The 17,986-nt window shown below is 34.9% G+C and overlaps 1 protein-coding gene and 1 non-coding gene across 2 annotated transcripts; both read right to left on the bottom strand.

Moving 5' to 3' along the window:
* Positions 1-14,206: 14,206 nt before the first annotated feature.
* LOC132038814 (small nucleolar RNA snoR137) lies at positions 14,207-14,341 on the bottom strand. Its single transcript, XR_009410289.1, has one exon. It is a non-coding gene; the product is annotated as a small nucleolar RNA snoR137 (small nucleolar RNA).
* A 1,102-nt stretch (positions 14,342-15,443) lies between these two features.
* LOC132036861 (large ribosomal subunit protein eL27x-like) lies at positions 15,444-16,094 on the bottom strand. The gene has a single exon (XM_059427257.1). The coding sequence runs from the start codon at positions 15,992-15,994 to the stop codon at positions 15,587-15,589; it is 408 nt and encodes a 135-aa protein (XP_059283240.1). The 5' UTR covers positions 15,995-16,094; the 3' UTR covers positions 15,444-15,586.
* Positions 16,095-17,986: the final 1,892 nt, after the last annotated feature.

The raw sequence follows: 17,986 nt of genomic DNA, 5'->3' as shown, positions 1-17,986 counted from the left end.
TCTCCTGTTTAATCATTCTTAAGATTCTCGAGGATTTGTTTGGGAAATGTGGGGGAATCCAATATAGGGTGTGTTTGGTACGAAGGAAGATACATTATTAGAAAATATTTTTAATATTTTTCACGTTTGGTAGGTCAATATGTTAATGAAATATTTTTTCTCAAACTTTTATAGTTTGTCAAGACTCAAGTATGTTTTTGAGTTAATTCCCTAAAAGGTCACTCATGTTTTGAGAACTACCTCCTAATATTACTGTTGTTTCTTTTAGAATTAGAATATCACTCAACTAACCCCATTTTTCTCAAAAAATACTAAACATTACAAAACCCTCTTTCTCTCTTAGTTGGCATGCCATGTAACATTCAATTTTTTTTTTTAATAATAAACTTATGAAATAATTTCAAAAACCTTCCTCCAAATTTGCCTAATACTTAGTTTCCTTTAACTAGCTTCCCTTATTTTTATTCTTTTGTAATCAAACTAATTTTAAATACTAAAAATTATTTATGTTGCTAATATACCCTTTTGTAACCTTATTTATAATGTTTAAACTTTTGACGATAATAGTTTCATATTGATTGTACGCTTTTTTTCTAATTTATAACTATCTAATTTTATAGGTAACGTGTTGGTTTTTTCTTTTTTCTTTTTTTCTTTTTTTTGTGCTTGAAAATTTTAATCTCGAACACTAAAATATGAAATTCAACAACTGTGATATGAAAATTGATTCAAAAGACTAGGACTTCATGCTGCTTCATTAATTATTTTTAAAGTCTGACGCTGTATATACAGTTTCCAACCCTTTTTCGTAGATATAATTATGCTCCTTCTACCAAAAAAATTAATATAAAATTTATTACAGTTATACAACTGCAAGAATTTAAAAAATAGATTATTCATCTCACCCTCTAAATACTAAATGTGTGATGTGCTCCTTTTAGCCCAAATATTGTTATTAATAACATGATTATAAGAACAAAGAGAAATATAACCGTAACACTAGAATTTGGGATTTCTCATAGCAATATTACATTAACACTAGAATTTAGGATTTCTTATTTAGATATAAGATAGTTTTAAATTTTTAGCCTAACTATTAATATAACAATCCTAGCAATTTTAGGGGAGAGAACTGTTACGAAACATTGTTTACATAATTAAGTTATAAAAGGGTTTATTTGAAATATATAGATTTTTAATTATTTAAACAAGTTTGGTTACAAAAATTGAAATAAGTGATGTTAGTGTAAATATCTCAAAGCACAAGGGAACTAAATGTTATCAAGATAAATTTGGAGAGAGGTCTTTGAAATTATTCCATAAATTTATTATTAAAAAATAAAATTTGAATGTGACATGACATGCCAACTAAGAGAGAAAGAGGTTTTGTAATGTTTAGTATTTTTTGAGAAAAATGGGAATAGCTGAATGATATTCTAATCCTAAAAAAAAAAAATGATATTAAAAAGTAATTATCAAAACATGAGTGACTTTTAAGGAATTAGCTTCATCTTTTTTCTACTGATATATTTTGCAAAGAAACTTACACAGTAGTTATCAAGTTACTCCTTGTAGCTTCAATACCCCATGTTGCTTGGACTTATTTGTCACTGTAACTTTTACCCAAGATAAAAAGTAAGGCTTGAATAGTACTCTAGTGCAAGTCTCCGGTTTAATCATTCCTGAGATTCTCGAGGATTTGTTTGGGAATCCAATATAGGGTGTGTTTGGTACGAAGGAAGATACATTATTAGAAAATATTTTTTATATTTTTCACGTTTGGTAGGTCAACATGTTATAAAATATATTTTTAGAAAAATTAAAGTCTAAAAAATTATGAAAATGACTTTTCTTGTAAAACTAAGAAAAATTAATTCCATAAGTACATTTCAAGTTAATTATCTCTTCCCACCTTGGCCTCCACCTATGCTCTCATCCCCCAACCCCAACCCCTGCTCCTCCCCACAACCTTTACATCCATAATAGTTGCGTAAATTATATATAATACTTTAGAGATAATATTTTCTGCTTACGTATCCACCATAAGAAAATAAATTTTGAAAAAACTACCCATACTAACTATGTAGATATTGGATTGGGCTCCTCTCCATTTTCCCCAACTTCTACCTTGGATTTGAAACACATGACATGGATTAGAATTAATGGCTAAGATTTAATTGACTAAAGCGATGCCCTAACCATGATTTACATAATTAATAACTTATCCATAAATATATTAAAACTATTTTCTCTCTCTTCCTATTTTACTTTTCCTACGCAAAGAAAATATCTTTTCTCCTTTACCCGATTATTTTTCCCTCTTAATTTTTTTCCCTACGCAGAAATAGAACCCATTCTTCAATTGGTGATATTTTTCATTTTTTTCCAATTATGATGCTTACTAATTCACATATATAGACTCCATTATTCAATTGGTAATTGCATATTTTCGAAAGAGTTGTCTATATTCCGAAAAATATCAACATTAAAGAATTGTCATAATTGGAAAAAATGGAATATTAAAATAGGAAGAGAGAGAAAATATTTTAATATATTAATGAATAAATTATTAATTATATAAATCATGGTTAGAATCTTGCTTTAGTGAACTAAATCTTAGATATTAATTCTGATCCATACCATGTATCTCTAATCTAAGATAGAATTTGAAAAAAATAGAGAGATGAGAAATTGAGAGGAGCCCAATCCGTAGATATTGATGCGTCTTTTTACTTATTTGCTTTTTTGTTTTTTTCGTTACGAGTTACGACCTGTTAGGTTGATGTGATGATCATTTCGTCATCATAGCAATGTCTAGTTGCTTGCTTATTTGACTAGCATTTAGCAATTTGTAAATTTTATCAATCGGACGTGCGTCTGACTTAGTTTCTCTTTCTTCTATAGGTTCTCTGTAGATTAGTATTCATGACACCATTTAGCAATTCAATTTTTTACCTAAATACTTTAAGACAGAGAAGAAAGGAAAGATCCATTGCGTGCAGTTCTATACCTCACTTTGCACACCAAACATCACACCTTGCAGAGAAAAAGGTTCAAATATCCCTTCATTTTGCGATTTAGAGCAGATATAGCTCCCGTTATAAAAGTGGTGTAAATATCCCCTACCATTACAAAATAATGCAAATATACCCCTTTTGCTGACGGAATTTTAAAAAAAAATCATTTAGTTTATTTTTTTATTAAAAAAAAAATCACGTGGCTTTGAAAAAAGTCTACCCATTTTTTTGAATAGACATATTTTCCAAACAACATGATAATTTTTTTCCCTGGTGAATCGGGACTGGTTCGTTAAAAAAAATGCGTAGACTTTTTTTTTTAAAAGCCACGGAAATATTTTTTAAAATGAACCAGACCCGACCTACCAGAAAAATTTACCATGTGGCATTAGAAAAATATGTCTACTCAAAAAAATGAGTAGACTTTTTTTCTAAAGCCACATGACATTTATTTTTATTAAAAAATAAGCTAAATGATTTTTTTAAAAAAATTCCCCTAGCAAAAAAGGGTATATTTGCACTATTTGTGTAAGGGCAGGAGAATATCTGCATCATTTTATAACCGTAAGAGTATATATACACCATTCTTTTAACGGAAGGGCATATCTGCTATAAATCGCAAAGTTGAGGGGTATATTTACACCTTTGCCCCACCTTGTAAATAAACTTGTAGTGATATCCGTGGAAATCTCTCGTATTAATTTATGTGAATTCAATTCTCATTTTTTTTTTTCCCTTTCTCTTCTCGTTGTCTCCATGCAATAGAGGTGAATGTAATACTATTAGTATATATCGTTTATCTGAATCCACTTCTAGAAATTAACATAAGTCTTTTTCCATCCATATTCAGTAAAAAATTTGTGTTATAAAAAATGATTTTCCCACTTTATTATTCCGAACCAATTCAATGGGAAACATATTTCCATTGAAATGCTGAAACTTCTTAATTTTCAGATGTGAAAACACTACTATTTAGGGAATAACCACTGAACATTTTTAGTGGGAAAATAGTGATTTTTAGTATTGGATTGCAAGGTATAAATTTTGCATAAAAACTCATTAAAATTGCAACAAATAGCTAGGGTAAATACAACGGTTCAACACTAAAAATATGATAGATTGAATTTATAAAAGTTAATTCTTGAATATACCTGCTATGTACTAGGATTAAAAATTCAATTAGAAAATTAAAAGAACTTGTACGCAAAGCAACAGTTTTAACAGTTTCACTCTCCTTTTTATTTGCTTGGATTTTCGTTTTAAACAAGAAAAGTTATTCTCTTACTTTATTAAGCATTAAGAGAGTTTTGTTTTTTCTTTTTCACGAAGTAGTTATCCAAATCTTAAATTTTTAAGTACTATATATTTAAGTACTATAATAACTGTTAGTATTAGTGATATTATATTGTCATAAAAACTAACAATGGCAACCTATGAAATTACTATTAATTTATGTCTCTTCTACAACTTTTCGGTTTAGAGAGCATCTAAGAGGGCGGCACTGCTTGTACGGGAGTAAAACACCAATGAACATTTTTCTTTCGATGTGTTATAATATCCTTTTCAATTTTAGACAGACTCAAATAAAAATGAATAAAATCTTTAGTTATAATCGCTTTTATTAAATAATAATTGCTTTACAGAAAAAAGAAAAAGCAAAAAAAAAAAAAAAAAAAAAAAAATTAAAATCATGAGATCAGCGAAAGTTTTGCCGCATTTGTTGTTGAAGAAATCGAAACAATATGTTTGGTTTACACACAAACTTACACATCATTTTAAGTTTTGGTTTCAAGTTCAAGAATTCTAGGGACTTGGATGCATAATCAAACTCTGTGTTTTGCAGAAGATATCTATAAAAAAAAAAAAAAACACATATAGTTCAAGAACAAAAAATTAATACTTTCTGTTTTTGTAAATGTCATTTTACCATTCAAAACAGTCCAAAAGAACAACTAAAACAACGAATAAAACTTGAACTCACGGCTTCCGATCGCTATCCTGTGAGTTTCGACTAAAAACACGTCTACAATGGTCAAACGAGCTTATAAAGAAGAATAGCGACAGCATCTTACCTTGCTGTTCAATTACTTGATTTTTCTCTACTTGATGCCCTTCATGTTGGGAACAAACAAGCAAATACCAAATTACACGACAAGGAAACAGCAGAAGAATTACCCAAGTCAACTTCCAACACTATTAGAGTCAAGAGAAGGCAATAAACACTAAACAAATGAAAATTCGGACAACAACTATACCAACAACAAGATATCAAAGCAAGCACAATAAATCGAATGCAAGAGATACCAAATTTACGTGGTAAAACCCCTTCAAGGTGAAGAGGAAACATCCACGGGTCCAAAGCTCCACTATATCAAATGAGGGTTACAAAGTTCTCCAAAATGGCTACAATATGAATGCCAAATGCGGAACAACAATAGCAACAACAATACAATTGAAGAAAAAAGAGAAATCACCAAAAACAGATCTACTGTTCACTGCTCGAAAACTGCTGCTACAAACCATCAAAATCGATCTCCACCGTTTAGATCGAAGAACAATGTGTTTTGAACACTCACTACACTAAAAGAGGCTTTTAGTGGCAATATATTTTCCTTTTAGCGGCAATAGTTATTGCCCCAAAAACATTTACTGGCAATTGGTTAATGTCATTAGATCCAACGTCAGTAAAGCCTTTAGCGGCATTTATTGTTAGGACTGAAGTTTGGTATTGCCGGTAATAATTGATTCTAGAATATAATTAGTGGCAAGTAAGTTATTGCCGCAAATTAATTGCCGCTAAAAGCATATTTTGTTGTAGTGACTCAGGTAAAATTTTAATCAAATCCAACGGTTAGATCAACGAGGATCGTCAAAAAAACAAAGCTGGTCGCACAGAATTTTCAGCAAAGACAAAAACTCTATTTCTCTCACTTGGTTGCCTCTTTCTTTTTCCTCTTTGTTGTGACCAACCCTAAAAATCAGACCACTCAAGTCTATATATATGTGGGCTAAAATGATATGTGGGTTAGGATCAAATGGTATTTTATTTATCCACATAGGAAGGAAAAATGCCCAAAAGCCTAACAATTCTCCTCCTCCCGACTATGTGGAGAAGGCAACCATCCCGAATCGAGCAAAGAATCCTCAAACTTCCCTCTTGGCAAAGATTTAGTCATCATGTCGGATCCATTATCCTCCGTGTGAATCTTCTCAAGTTCAAGCAACTTAGAATGCAGCACATCACGAATCCAATGGTATCTCACATCAATATGTTTCGACCTACCATGAAATGTAAAGTTCTTGCCAAGATGATAGCACTTTGACTGTCGCAATAAAGCACATACCTCTCTTGAGCAAAGCCAAGTTCCTCCATAAATCTCTTCATCCAGAAGCAATCTTTACAAGCTTCAATCGGCAAAGAATAAGCTCAAATTTTCCGTAGTAGAGCGACACATTTTTGCAATCTAAATTGACAAGACACAACTCCCCCTGCATAAGTAATCAAGTAGCCTGAAATAGACTTGCAAGTATCAACATCACCGGCCATATCTGAATCAGTATAACCACAAAGAATAGGCTTCCCTGTCCCAAAACACAAACTCAAACTAGAAGTGGCACAAAGATATCTCATAATCCACTTCACAACATTCCAATGCTCTCTTCCTGGATTAGAAAGAAAACGGCTAACAATACTAACAACATGGACAATAGTTGGTCTTGTACAAATCATCGCATATATCAAACTGCCAACGACTGAAGCATGAGGAACTTCTTTCATACCTTCCTTCTCATCATCACTGGAAGAACACTGCTTCGTGCTCAATTTGAAGTGCATAGCTAAAGGTGTCCTAACAACCTTAGCTCTGTCCATTTTGAACCTGCGAAGTACTTTCTGAACGTACTTCTCTTGTGATAACCACAACTTCTTGGCCTTTCTGTCACGAACAATCTGCATGCCAAGAATCTGCCTTGTTGGTCCCAAGTCTTTCATAGCAAAAGACTCATTCAACTCTTACTTCAACTTCTGAATTCTGCAAGCATTATGACCAACAACAAGCATGTCATCAACATAAAGCAATAGAATGATAAAGTCACCATTAGAGAATTTTTGCACATAAACACAATAATCTGAAGAAGTCTTCTTGAAGCCCTGTTGACTCATAAAGGAACCAAACTTCTTGTACCATTGCATGGGCCTTGTTTCAAACCGTAAAAGCTCTTCTTCAATTTGCAAACATAAAACTCTTTACCCTTGACTTCAAAACCTTTTGGCTGCTCCATATAAATTTCTTCATCTAAGTCACCATGGAGAAAAGCCAAACATCCATTTGTTCAACCTCTAAATCTAGACTTGCAAAGAAAGCCCAGAATAACCCGAATAGATGACATCTTCACAACTGGAGAAAGGATTTCATAAAAATCAACTCCCTTTTTCTGATTAAAGCTCTTGACAACCAATCTAGCCTTGTACCATGGAACTGGGTTACCATCTTCATGTTTCACCCTGAAAACCCACTTGTTTTTCAAAGCTTTTCTGTCTCGAGGAAGCTTAATCAGATCAAATTTATGATTATCATGCAACGATTTAATATCATTTTGCATAGCATCAAACAACCTTTCTTTTTCTTCACTATCCATGGCCTCATCAAAACATTCAGGTTCTCTCCGGTCAGTCAAGTGTACAAACTCATTGGGAGAATAACGAGATGAAAGTACTTTCTCTATAGTAGATCTTCTGAGAGAACTCCCTAGAGCATCAATAACAGCTAGTCGCTGCCACCACATCATCTTCCACTGGAGCATCAACAACATCATGCTGGTCATTCTGAACATGATTATTATCTTCATTATCAACTTGATCTTCATTATTTTGAAGATTTTCTTCAGGTGCTATAGTCACAAGAACTAGGTCAATATCAACTAAGCTCTCATTACTCTGAGAATCAACCTTCTTAGCTTTGTCAAAATCTTCAATTGTCTGGTCATCAAAGAACACAACATCACGGCTTCTAACAAGTTTTTTCTCAACTGGATCATAGAAACAATAGCCAAATTCGTCTTGACCATAACCAATGAAGACACACTGCCTAGTTTTAACTTCCAGCTTTGACCTCTCATCCTTAGGAACATGCACAAAAAGCCTTACACCCGAAGACTCTACATAAGAGACATCCTTACCAAACCAAACTTTGTCAGGGACATCACCATCCAAAGCAACAGGAGGATATAAATTGATAACATAAGCAACAGATATGCTTTCCGCCCAAAATGAATCTGGCAACTTAGAATCTGAAAGCAAACATCTAACCCTCTCAACTAGAGTTCTGTTCATCCTCTCTGCTAAATCATTTAACTGAGGAGTCTTTGGAGGAGTTTTCTAATACCGAATACCTTGCTGTCAGCAATAATTATCAAAAGGACCAATGCATTCACCATCATTGTCTGAGTGAATGTATTTTAGTTTCTTCCCTATCTATTTCTCAACCAAGGCCTGAAAAGTCTTGAACACATCAAGTACTTGATCCTTGGACTTTAAAGGAAATACCCAAAGTTTGTGAGGATGATCATCAATAAAAGTCACAAAGTAAAGTGCACCACCACGAGAGCTTACTTTAAAACGACCATGCAAATGAGAATGTACCAACTCCAGCAAATCAAGCTTTCTTGAAGGCGAATGACTCTGAAAAGAAACTCTTTTCTGTTTCCCGGCTAAGCAATGAACACATCTCTTTAACTTTGCTTGTTTCACTCCAAAAAGCAAGTTCTTCTTAGCCAAATTATCAATCTCTTTCTCGCTTATATGGCTCAGCCTTCTATGTCATAACTCTGATGAAGTATCATTCTCCACCAAATTTACTGAGTCACTACAAATGGTGCCCTGAAATAAGTACAAGTCAGATATCTTGTTACCTCAAGCCACAATCATTGAACCTCTAAGAAGCTCCACTGGCCACCACCAACGATTTGATCATAACCCTCATCATTAAGCTTTCCTACAGAAATTAAATTCAAACGAACATCTAGAGCATACTTGACATTGTTAAGAACCAACCTCAAACGATTCTTACCTTTCAAGCAAACTGTCCCAATGCCAAATTCCTCAACCTCATTATCATTGCCCATTCGTAACATTCCAAAATTATCTGGGGTATAAGAAGAAAATAATTCCTTCTTTGGTGTGACATGAAAAGTGGCACCTGAATCCACAAACCAAGTAAACTCATCACAAACAAGATATCATTTTTACTACAAGCAACAAGAAGATAGTCCCATGTAGCAATGTTTCTTGGTGTGCCTTTTCAAGTGACAATAGTCCCATGTAAGATTCTTGTACCTAGAGGATCTTAACTTGCTTCTACTTTTGCCTCTGTCATTTTGACCTCTGAAATTGCTTCCCCCTGGTCTTCAATAACCAAAACATCGGAGTGTGAAGCTGAAGAAGGCGAAGCTTGAGATCTTCTTCTCATCTCTTCATTCAAAACACCACTCTTAGCATATTCTATAGTTACACCATCACTGGGAGCAGAATTAGTCAAAGACACTCGAAGAGTTTCCCAAGAGTCTGCCAGAGTATTAAGAAGCCAAAGTTCGGTGTTTCCTCAACTGTAAACATTTCCTCAGCTGCAAGTTGGTCTCCTCGAATTTGTTTAATTCCTTCGGAGTAGGAAACTTCAGCGTCATATGCAGAGTTGACGGCACAGGCTCCATATCATGTATCCATGGCCTACCGAATAACGCGTTGTACCTCATCACACCAGCTATGACATAAAACTTCATTTGTCGAACCATTTCGGTTGCATGAACTAGTAGAATGATTTCACCTCTTGTTGTTTCAATCGCCATATTGAAATTATTCAGAAGTCGTATTGCTGGAACAATTTGATCTAGCAAAGCCTTCTGCTCTACCACCCTCCATTGGATTATATTGACCGAGCTACCTGGATCAATCAAAATACGTTTAACCAGAAAATCATTAATATTTACAGTAATCACCAACGCGAAATTATGCAGATAGGCGACATCCTCCGCATCTTCATGATTAAATGTGATTGCTTCATCTCGCAAGTAGTCTCAGGATCTTTCCTCTCGAGTTACTAACACTTTCATTTTCTTTGAAGCCACGATGGTAGTTTTTGTACCATCCGCTCCCCCAATAATCATGTTAATAACATGTTGAGGTTTAATCGGCTCCACAGGGTTATTTGCGTCTTTATTTTTGTCGTAATTCGCTTTAGCCCGATCACTTAGGAATTCCCTCAAGTGCCCTTCCTTTAATAGTCGAGCTACTTCATCCCTCAAATGACAAAGAATCTTACGCCCGATGACCGTGTGTTTGATGGAATGCACATATCAACTTCCGATCCCTTAGGTTAGGGTCTGTTCAGATATCTTTTAGGAATCTGGCACCTTCGACGCGACCAATTGCTAATACCAACTCAGCTGCATCTATATTGAAATTATATTCGTACAACCTGGGATTTTCTACATTATTAGAAAATGAATTCCCAACACCAATTTTGTTTTGTAAACCTCTGCTTGAAGGCCTGCGATCGTAACGCTTGTCGCTACCACCCCTCTTAGATGAGAAAGGACGGTTATTCTGCCATCGATCTGATCGGAAGTTTGATCGCTTCGGAGCTCCATAATGCTGATATCTATCCTTTAATGTCTTTAGGTCTATTCTTTTCGACTTGTCACATCACTTGATTCTTCCAATAGACCACCTTCGGAATTCGAATTGATCATCTTCCACCCGGATCTTTGACTCATACCAGTTATGCACATCCGCCAATGTCACTACTGGAAACTCTAGCAAGTTTTCCTTCAATTTCAGTGACGCATTAGAACTTCTTGGATTTAAACCTTTAGTGAAGGCTTCAGCCGCCCATTCGTCTGGTACTGCGGGAAGGAGCATCCGTTCCTTTTGAAATCTCATCAAGAATTCCCGTAACAGCTCATCATCTTTCTGGGCTATTCTGAATATATTGGCCTTCCTCGGTTCAACTTTTTTTGCTTCGACATGAGCCTTAATGAGCGCATCTGCAAGCATTTCAAAAGAAGTAATAGAATGTTCAAGTAACTGAGTGTACCAAGTCATTGCTCCTTTAGCAAACGTTTCACCAAACTTTTTTAGCATAACAGACTCAATTTCATCTGGCTGCATATCATTGCCTTTGACTGCGCATGTGTACGTTGTCACATGCTTCCGCGGATCCGTAGTCCCATCATATTTCGAAAGATCCGGCATCTTGAACCTTTTAGGGCTCATTTGGTTGGAAACTACTTATCCCGGGATAACTAATTCCGAGATTAGTTATTCCACCCTCAAGGTAAGATAAAAAAACACTAATAACTAATGCCGGGATTAGTTATCTCGAGTTTTTATTCCAACCAAACGTGGGATAAGGCGGCACTAAATTTTATCCCAGGACTATTTTTTTTTATCCATCATACCAAACGAGCCCTTAGGGATTAACTTCGGAGCAGTACTTGGGGGAAATGGAAACTGTATGTACTTCTTTGAATCCGGTCCCTTTAGGATCGGGGGTGCTCTAGGAATTTGATCTACCCGTGAATTGAAAATATCTACCTTCTTTTCATTCCGTTCCATACAGCTATTAAGATCCTGGAGCAATTTCAAAACCTCCGAGACTCATTTGTTTCTGAATCTCTGCCATTCCCATCACCTCGACCTTCAGTGTGTGCCACGTCGTTTTCATTTGCTTTGTTGCCCTTTTCCTGCAACCGTGTAATCACCTGTTGTTGCTTCTCTAGCATATCAAATATCCTGTCCAAATCTGACCTGGCTACTCGTACCCCATTCTCTGCTTCATCCTCGTCGTTATTCTTTCTGGACCCTTAAGGCAAAGCAATTTGTCAATTCCCGGTTTCACCAGTCGCTGGATTGAAGGCCGGGGCTTCATTGTCGACTATGTTGTTATTATTGTTAGCGTCGTTATGTTCTTGACTTCCAGACATTTTTGATAAACGTTCACCTATTCACAAAAACCTCAAAAGAAATAAGCGAGTTTTGAACAAATCACCACTATTATCCTTAGCCCCACGGTGGGCGCCAAACTGTTTACCAATAAAAAAAAATACAGTTGAATTTGTTAGTGGTTTAAAGGATATGTGAATTTATTTGTTAGAAATAAGAATAAGTAAATTACAATTGACAGTGAAATCAAGTAAACATAAAGCAAGAAAATTGTAAAACAAGCCTGGACCGTATGAGCTTCGGAGGAATCCTTCGATGAGGACAACTCTGAAAAAACACTTAGCCTTGGCGAGCACAATTGATCCGTTGAAATAACAAGGCAAAAGAATGAAATAGGCATGTTGTATTATTATTTGCATAAAAATAGTGATTGTTCGTATTCAGAATTATCCCCCCAATATGAATGTTATGCCCGTTTTTATAGCACAGGCAGCAGCCCTTAAGCTGTGATTAATTATCTAATAATGGCTAATAATGAGCCATAAATGCTACTCTTAATGCCAATCGTAACGCTTACCTCGGATCTGGTCCGGTTGAGTAACGTCAACGCAATTCGCTGCTCTTGTTAATAACCCGACCTATTGATGTTCCGATGCAATTCTATCTTTAAGGGGTCGTTTGGTGCATGGTATAGGCTGGGATATCCCAGCACTAATTTTTTGTACCGTGTTTGGTAGGCGGTATAAATTTATCCAAATTTATCCAGAGATAAATTTATACCTCCTACCAAACATAATACAAAATGAAACCTTATCCCACCTTATCCCACTTATCCTGAGATTATTTTATCCCATCTCCCAGATGAGATAAAATAATCCCAAGAAGTGAGATAAATTAATCCCGAGATTATAATCCCAATATAATTTTGGCTAACTACTAAACAACCACTAAGGGTTTGCTCCGAGTATAACCGAAGTTGTCCGTATTGACTCGGTAGACACTTCTACCTCTATTGCCACATGCCTTGCTACCATCACGCCACGTATCAAGTTTCACATCACCATGTATACAATAACCACCCATCTCGGGAATCTAAGATCACGGGTCTAAAGGTCAGTCAATGCGATGGAGAAAATTTAGATCAACGGCCCATGAATTCTGCAAAAACATTTTGAGGGCCTACAATAGTGGAAAATGAATAGTAGAATGCTGCTAATGAAACACAAACTCTGAGCAATCCAAAACTTTCGGGCTACTTGCTTTCACGACACTCGCGTTAGCTTTCGGACTGGAAAAAAGTGGGAATTTCTGAACCTTTGGATTATTGTACTTTAATAAATCAACTTGGCAGTTGGCACTATGCTCACTATCATAGCAAGGAAACTGCTCATTGGGTATGAATTTTACAATTAACGAGAATATGCATAACATAGAGCATAATAAAGGAGTAATCTACTTGATTAAACAGTTCTTTAGATAATTGAAAAACAAAGTTTCACTACAAATACATTATAGTAATTTTTTTGATAAAGCCATAAACATTTTTCATTGTTAAATGCCCACAGGTGTAGAAAAATTCTGACGATGGGCTATACGACGCTAAAATGATATGAGAAAGAGAACTCCCTCTAATGTTATAAGCATTGGATGAATTAGCAGGAAGAGAGTTTACAAGCTTATATTTGTTATCATTTCACTAAGAGTTTTAACTTTTAAAGACCACAAGCGTAAAAGATTTATAGATTATCGGATCATATGAAAGATAAGATACATGTTATTCCATAAAAGTGAAATTAGTAACCTGTTATTGTACAAAAGTTATATAGTAAAACTCTACACATGTCAAATCCTTTTATAAATAGTCAAAACACATATATGCATCGCTTGAATAGTAAAAGTACATCTAGACATCCCTTAATCAAATTAGCGAACTCACTAAACAGCAAGCAAGAAAAACCAATGACAGCCTAGCACAAATTACTAATGCATCCCATACCATGCATAAACTTCTATTAAATGACCATGTAGTGATAATAACTGAGGGCCAAATAATGAACTTGTCTCTCTACCAATCTCCTCTTAGTATTCTATAAGAAGTTTAAACTAAGAGTAAACTGCACTTACTATAATTTAGAAGTAAATATGGAAACAACTGAATTGCATTCAACAATATTAGGAAGCAGAAAATACCTAAACCATTACTTCTAAAGATCTACTACAGGGCATCCTAAAACTTAGAAATGGCAATATATAATGTGGCAGGAGACAGGTAGCAAGATGCAATTGAAATTACACCATGCTGTTTAATACTGACTATTCATTTATGCTTCGGAAACTTGAACATCCCTCACTTCAATTTAAGAGAGAGTTCACCATATGAAGCAACCACATTTTCATAAACCAAAAAAAAAGAACAAGGTTCTATCTTGGCAGGAACGTTCCCAATTGACCTCTTTTCTGATAGTTACATGTCGCAATCCAACTATCAAGCAAACTTGATAAGAAACTTGTTCACTGAAAAGTGAAATCACTAAACGAGTTGGGATTGACATTAATATATGCTTCCCTTGACACGTCCACTGGATATTAACAGACCAATGCACGCAACGCCTCAGAAAGCAATTGACATTACCAGTTCGGGTTCTTTACAATGACAGTGTCTGTGCTTTTCATTATTATATTAAAATGACCTATAAACATACAAACAGGTAACTGTCAACAACAACAACAAACACAACATACCCAGTGTAATCCCACAAGTGGGGTCTGGGAAGGGTAGGGTATACGCAGGAATTAGACCTACCTCGTGGAGGTAGAGAGGTTATTTCCTAAAAGAGGATATTTCCGAAAGACCCTCGGCTCAAGTGCACCAAACCCAAATAGACAACTAATACGGAAAGCAGCACAAAGCATTCGGGAAAGAACACTAAGAGCGAAACACAGCAAACAACATATGGTAATAAATATCAAAAAAGTAAGAATACAAGGATAAGGCTAATACACAGTGCTCCATACTACCACCAAGCCTAATCTCTACCAAAAGCTAGACACCGCTCAACTACCTACTAATATGTACCATAATCAGCGACCTCCCCTCTATAACAATCTTAATTTGTTACTATTCACTGATGCACTAATTATCAAAAATTATACTAACAATTCAGGATTTGTCTATAATAATCACAATACACAGATACATACCCACCACTCCTAGTAAAATCGAAAACGAGTAGTGAAGTCGATTTCCATCATAATAATTGCAATGTAAATAGCAAATATCTATATATAGCAACAGGTAGCTGTCTATATAACAACATACTCAGTGAAACAGGTAACTGTCTATAATAATCTTGATTTGTTACCAAAAATTATACTGATGATTTGGGATTTGTGAATAATAAATGGATAACGAGTAGTGATTTTTATTTCCATCATAACAATTGCAATATTAAGCACTTGTAAAAGCATATATCTATAAATAGAACACATTAGCAATGCGAATAATAACTAAACATAAAACGAGATCTACCATTTCAAATCCAACACTGTTTCCACAAAATAAAACAAAACCAAGATCCTCAAAATAACCAAAACAGAAAATCAAAATACCCAACAGTAAAACCAACCCACTTCAAAACCTAAGCTTAGTAAAAAACCATCTATTCTTGCCAGTCTTAAACCTCTCTTCAAACTTAGCCTTGACATCTTTAGCAGCACTAACCTTCTTATCTCTACTCTGAAGACAATCAACAGTAACACTTTCCTTCAAATCAACATCCAATGTATAACGTGTTGGCATAATATGTGTATAATTAACAACCTTAATAAATGTCTTAACACGTGATTTCTTTGCTTGTTTTTTAGCAGAGTCTTTACGGATAACCTTTTTCGGGTATTTTGCTACACCTGCGACTAAACAATGTCCGTATGGTCTGTCACGTGTACCATCATCAAAGGCACGTACGATTACTGCTTTACGACCTGCGTATTTGCCTTGCAGGACAACTACGGCTTTGTTTGGTTTCAAGAATTTTACCATTTTTTGGGGCTGGTTGAGATACGGGGAGTGAAGAAGGATGGAAGCGGAGCTAGGTTTTTCTGTTGTTTATATATTGGGAGAGAGGAGGGCAGAAAATGAGACCCTAAGTAGTTGTTCTGGGCTTTTGGGCTTGGGTTTTATAACTCGAGAAAATGGCATAAATATACCAACGGGAGATATTCTATAATGAAGAAATTGTACTATCCTTCAAATGGACTGGAATTTAATTTTTGGCCTTTTAATGAGCTGATTTTAATTTTTGTCCTTCAAAATAGAATTTTATGCCTAGCGAGGTGTAATTTCTTTAAGGTTCCTGCATAACTTGTGAAATATTAGGAAGCAAAAATATAAACTTATGCCATGTGAAAAAAATATTTGTCTTGAGGGCCAAAAATTAAAGACCAACACAAAATAGGGAAAGGTGCAAATGACCCGATATGATTGTCACTGAGGACCCACTTTGTTGTCATTAGCAAGCTCCAACAAAATTTGACAAGAAAATTGGCAAATGATAGTCAAATAACAAAACCCTAATCCTAAATTCAAATCCTCAATTTATTGTCCTGCCTACTAACAAGTTATGTCTCGCGCCCTTAAAGAATTTATGCCCTACACGACATAAGTCCGATTTTGAAAGGCAAACAATCCATTTGAAGGGAAAAAATTAATGACCGGTAAAACCATATAATTTCTTCATTATCAAGGTCTAACCAAATTTGACAACAAAATTGGCAACCTATAGCCAAGCACCAAAAGCCTAATTCTAAATTCAAATCCTCAATTTACTGTCCGGCCTAACAACAAACTCTGTGATACCTACATCAAATCTTACATGACGAGTTCTCAGGTTATTCAATCTTTAGAAGAAGTGATGATTTGAAAAATCGTTTTTCTTGGTGACGGTGAAGGTGTTTCCTTAAATCCCAAATTCCAAAAATGCACTTTTCCCAACAAATCAAGAAATTTCTACACTCCTCTTTTCGAGAGGAAAAATTATATAGAACATTGTCAAAACTATCGCCATGGTATGTACAGAAGTAAAGACAATTGAAGCTTGGTTCAAACTTTTTGGTTTGTGTAATTGTGATTTTTTTTTCGATTAGGTGATATCGTATTTTGTTGGTAACATCAGAAGGAGCTTGAAATCAATTTTTAAGGTGTTGGAGATAATTTAAGGCAAATTTGAACATATTTTCATATTCAAACTCGAGGTTAAAGACGACTCAATTCATGTATCCCTCATGTAAATTTTCGATATATCAATATGTAGCCCTTTGTATATCTTTTGTACCTCTTGTATAATAAGTACACCAACAACAACATACCCAGTGAAATCCCACAATGTAGGGTCGGGGGAGGATAAAGTGTATGCAGATCTTACTAGGGGTAGGCATGGTACGGTAGTTGAAACTTTGGTATGGTAACTTCGGTTTTCAGTTTCTAAAAATACTATACCATTACCGTACCAAATTAATTCGGTATGTTTCGGTATTTTAAAGTTTGGTTTCGGTATTTTACGATACGATAAATCGGTACCACAGTTTGTCCGACTTCGACTTACACATACTCATATCGTGGAGAATTATGACTTCCGCTACTTAAGAAATGTCTCAATTATTATGTACTAAATACCTTACACATGTAAAAATATTCAAAAGAAAGTACAAGCAATCCCCTTCGTAAATCAATTACACAAAAAAGACATTTAAATCAAAATAGAGTAGTCAAAGTTCCAACATTTAAACAATTAGTTTTCTAATAATACTAGTTTATATATTTGTTAGTATCATGATAGTAAGATATATGAATTGTATATGTAATTAAATACTTCGGTATGGTATTCGGTATTTTCGTTATGAATACCGAACACCAAACTTTTTAAAAATGCATACCAAATACCACAATACCAAAATCGGGGCATAAAAAATTTCAATTTCGGTATGGTAATCGGTATCTACCATACCATGCCCACGCCTAGACCTTACCCCTACC

The sequence above is a fragment of the Lycium ferocissimum genome, chromosome 11 (genome assembly GCF_029784015.1).
Source record: "Lycium ferocissimum isolate CSIRO_LF1 chromosome 11, AGI_CSIRO_Lferr_CH_V1, whole genome shotgun sequence".
Lineage (NCBI taxonomy): Eukaryota > Viridiplantae > Streptophyta > Magnoliopsida > Solanales > Solanaceae > Lycium > Lycium ferocissimum.
The sequence above is the reverse complement of the archived record's forward strand: the minus strand, read 5'-3'. Positions and strand labels throughout refer to the sequence as shown.

What these genes read in the sequence shown, in the direction of transcription:
- LOC132036861 (XM_059427257.1), bottom strand. Translation starts at nt 15,994, where the DNA reads ATGGTAAAATTCTTGAAACCAAACAAAGCCGTAGTTGTCCTGCAAGGC.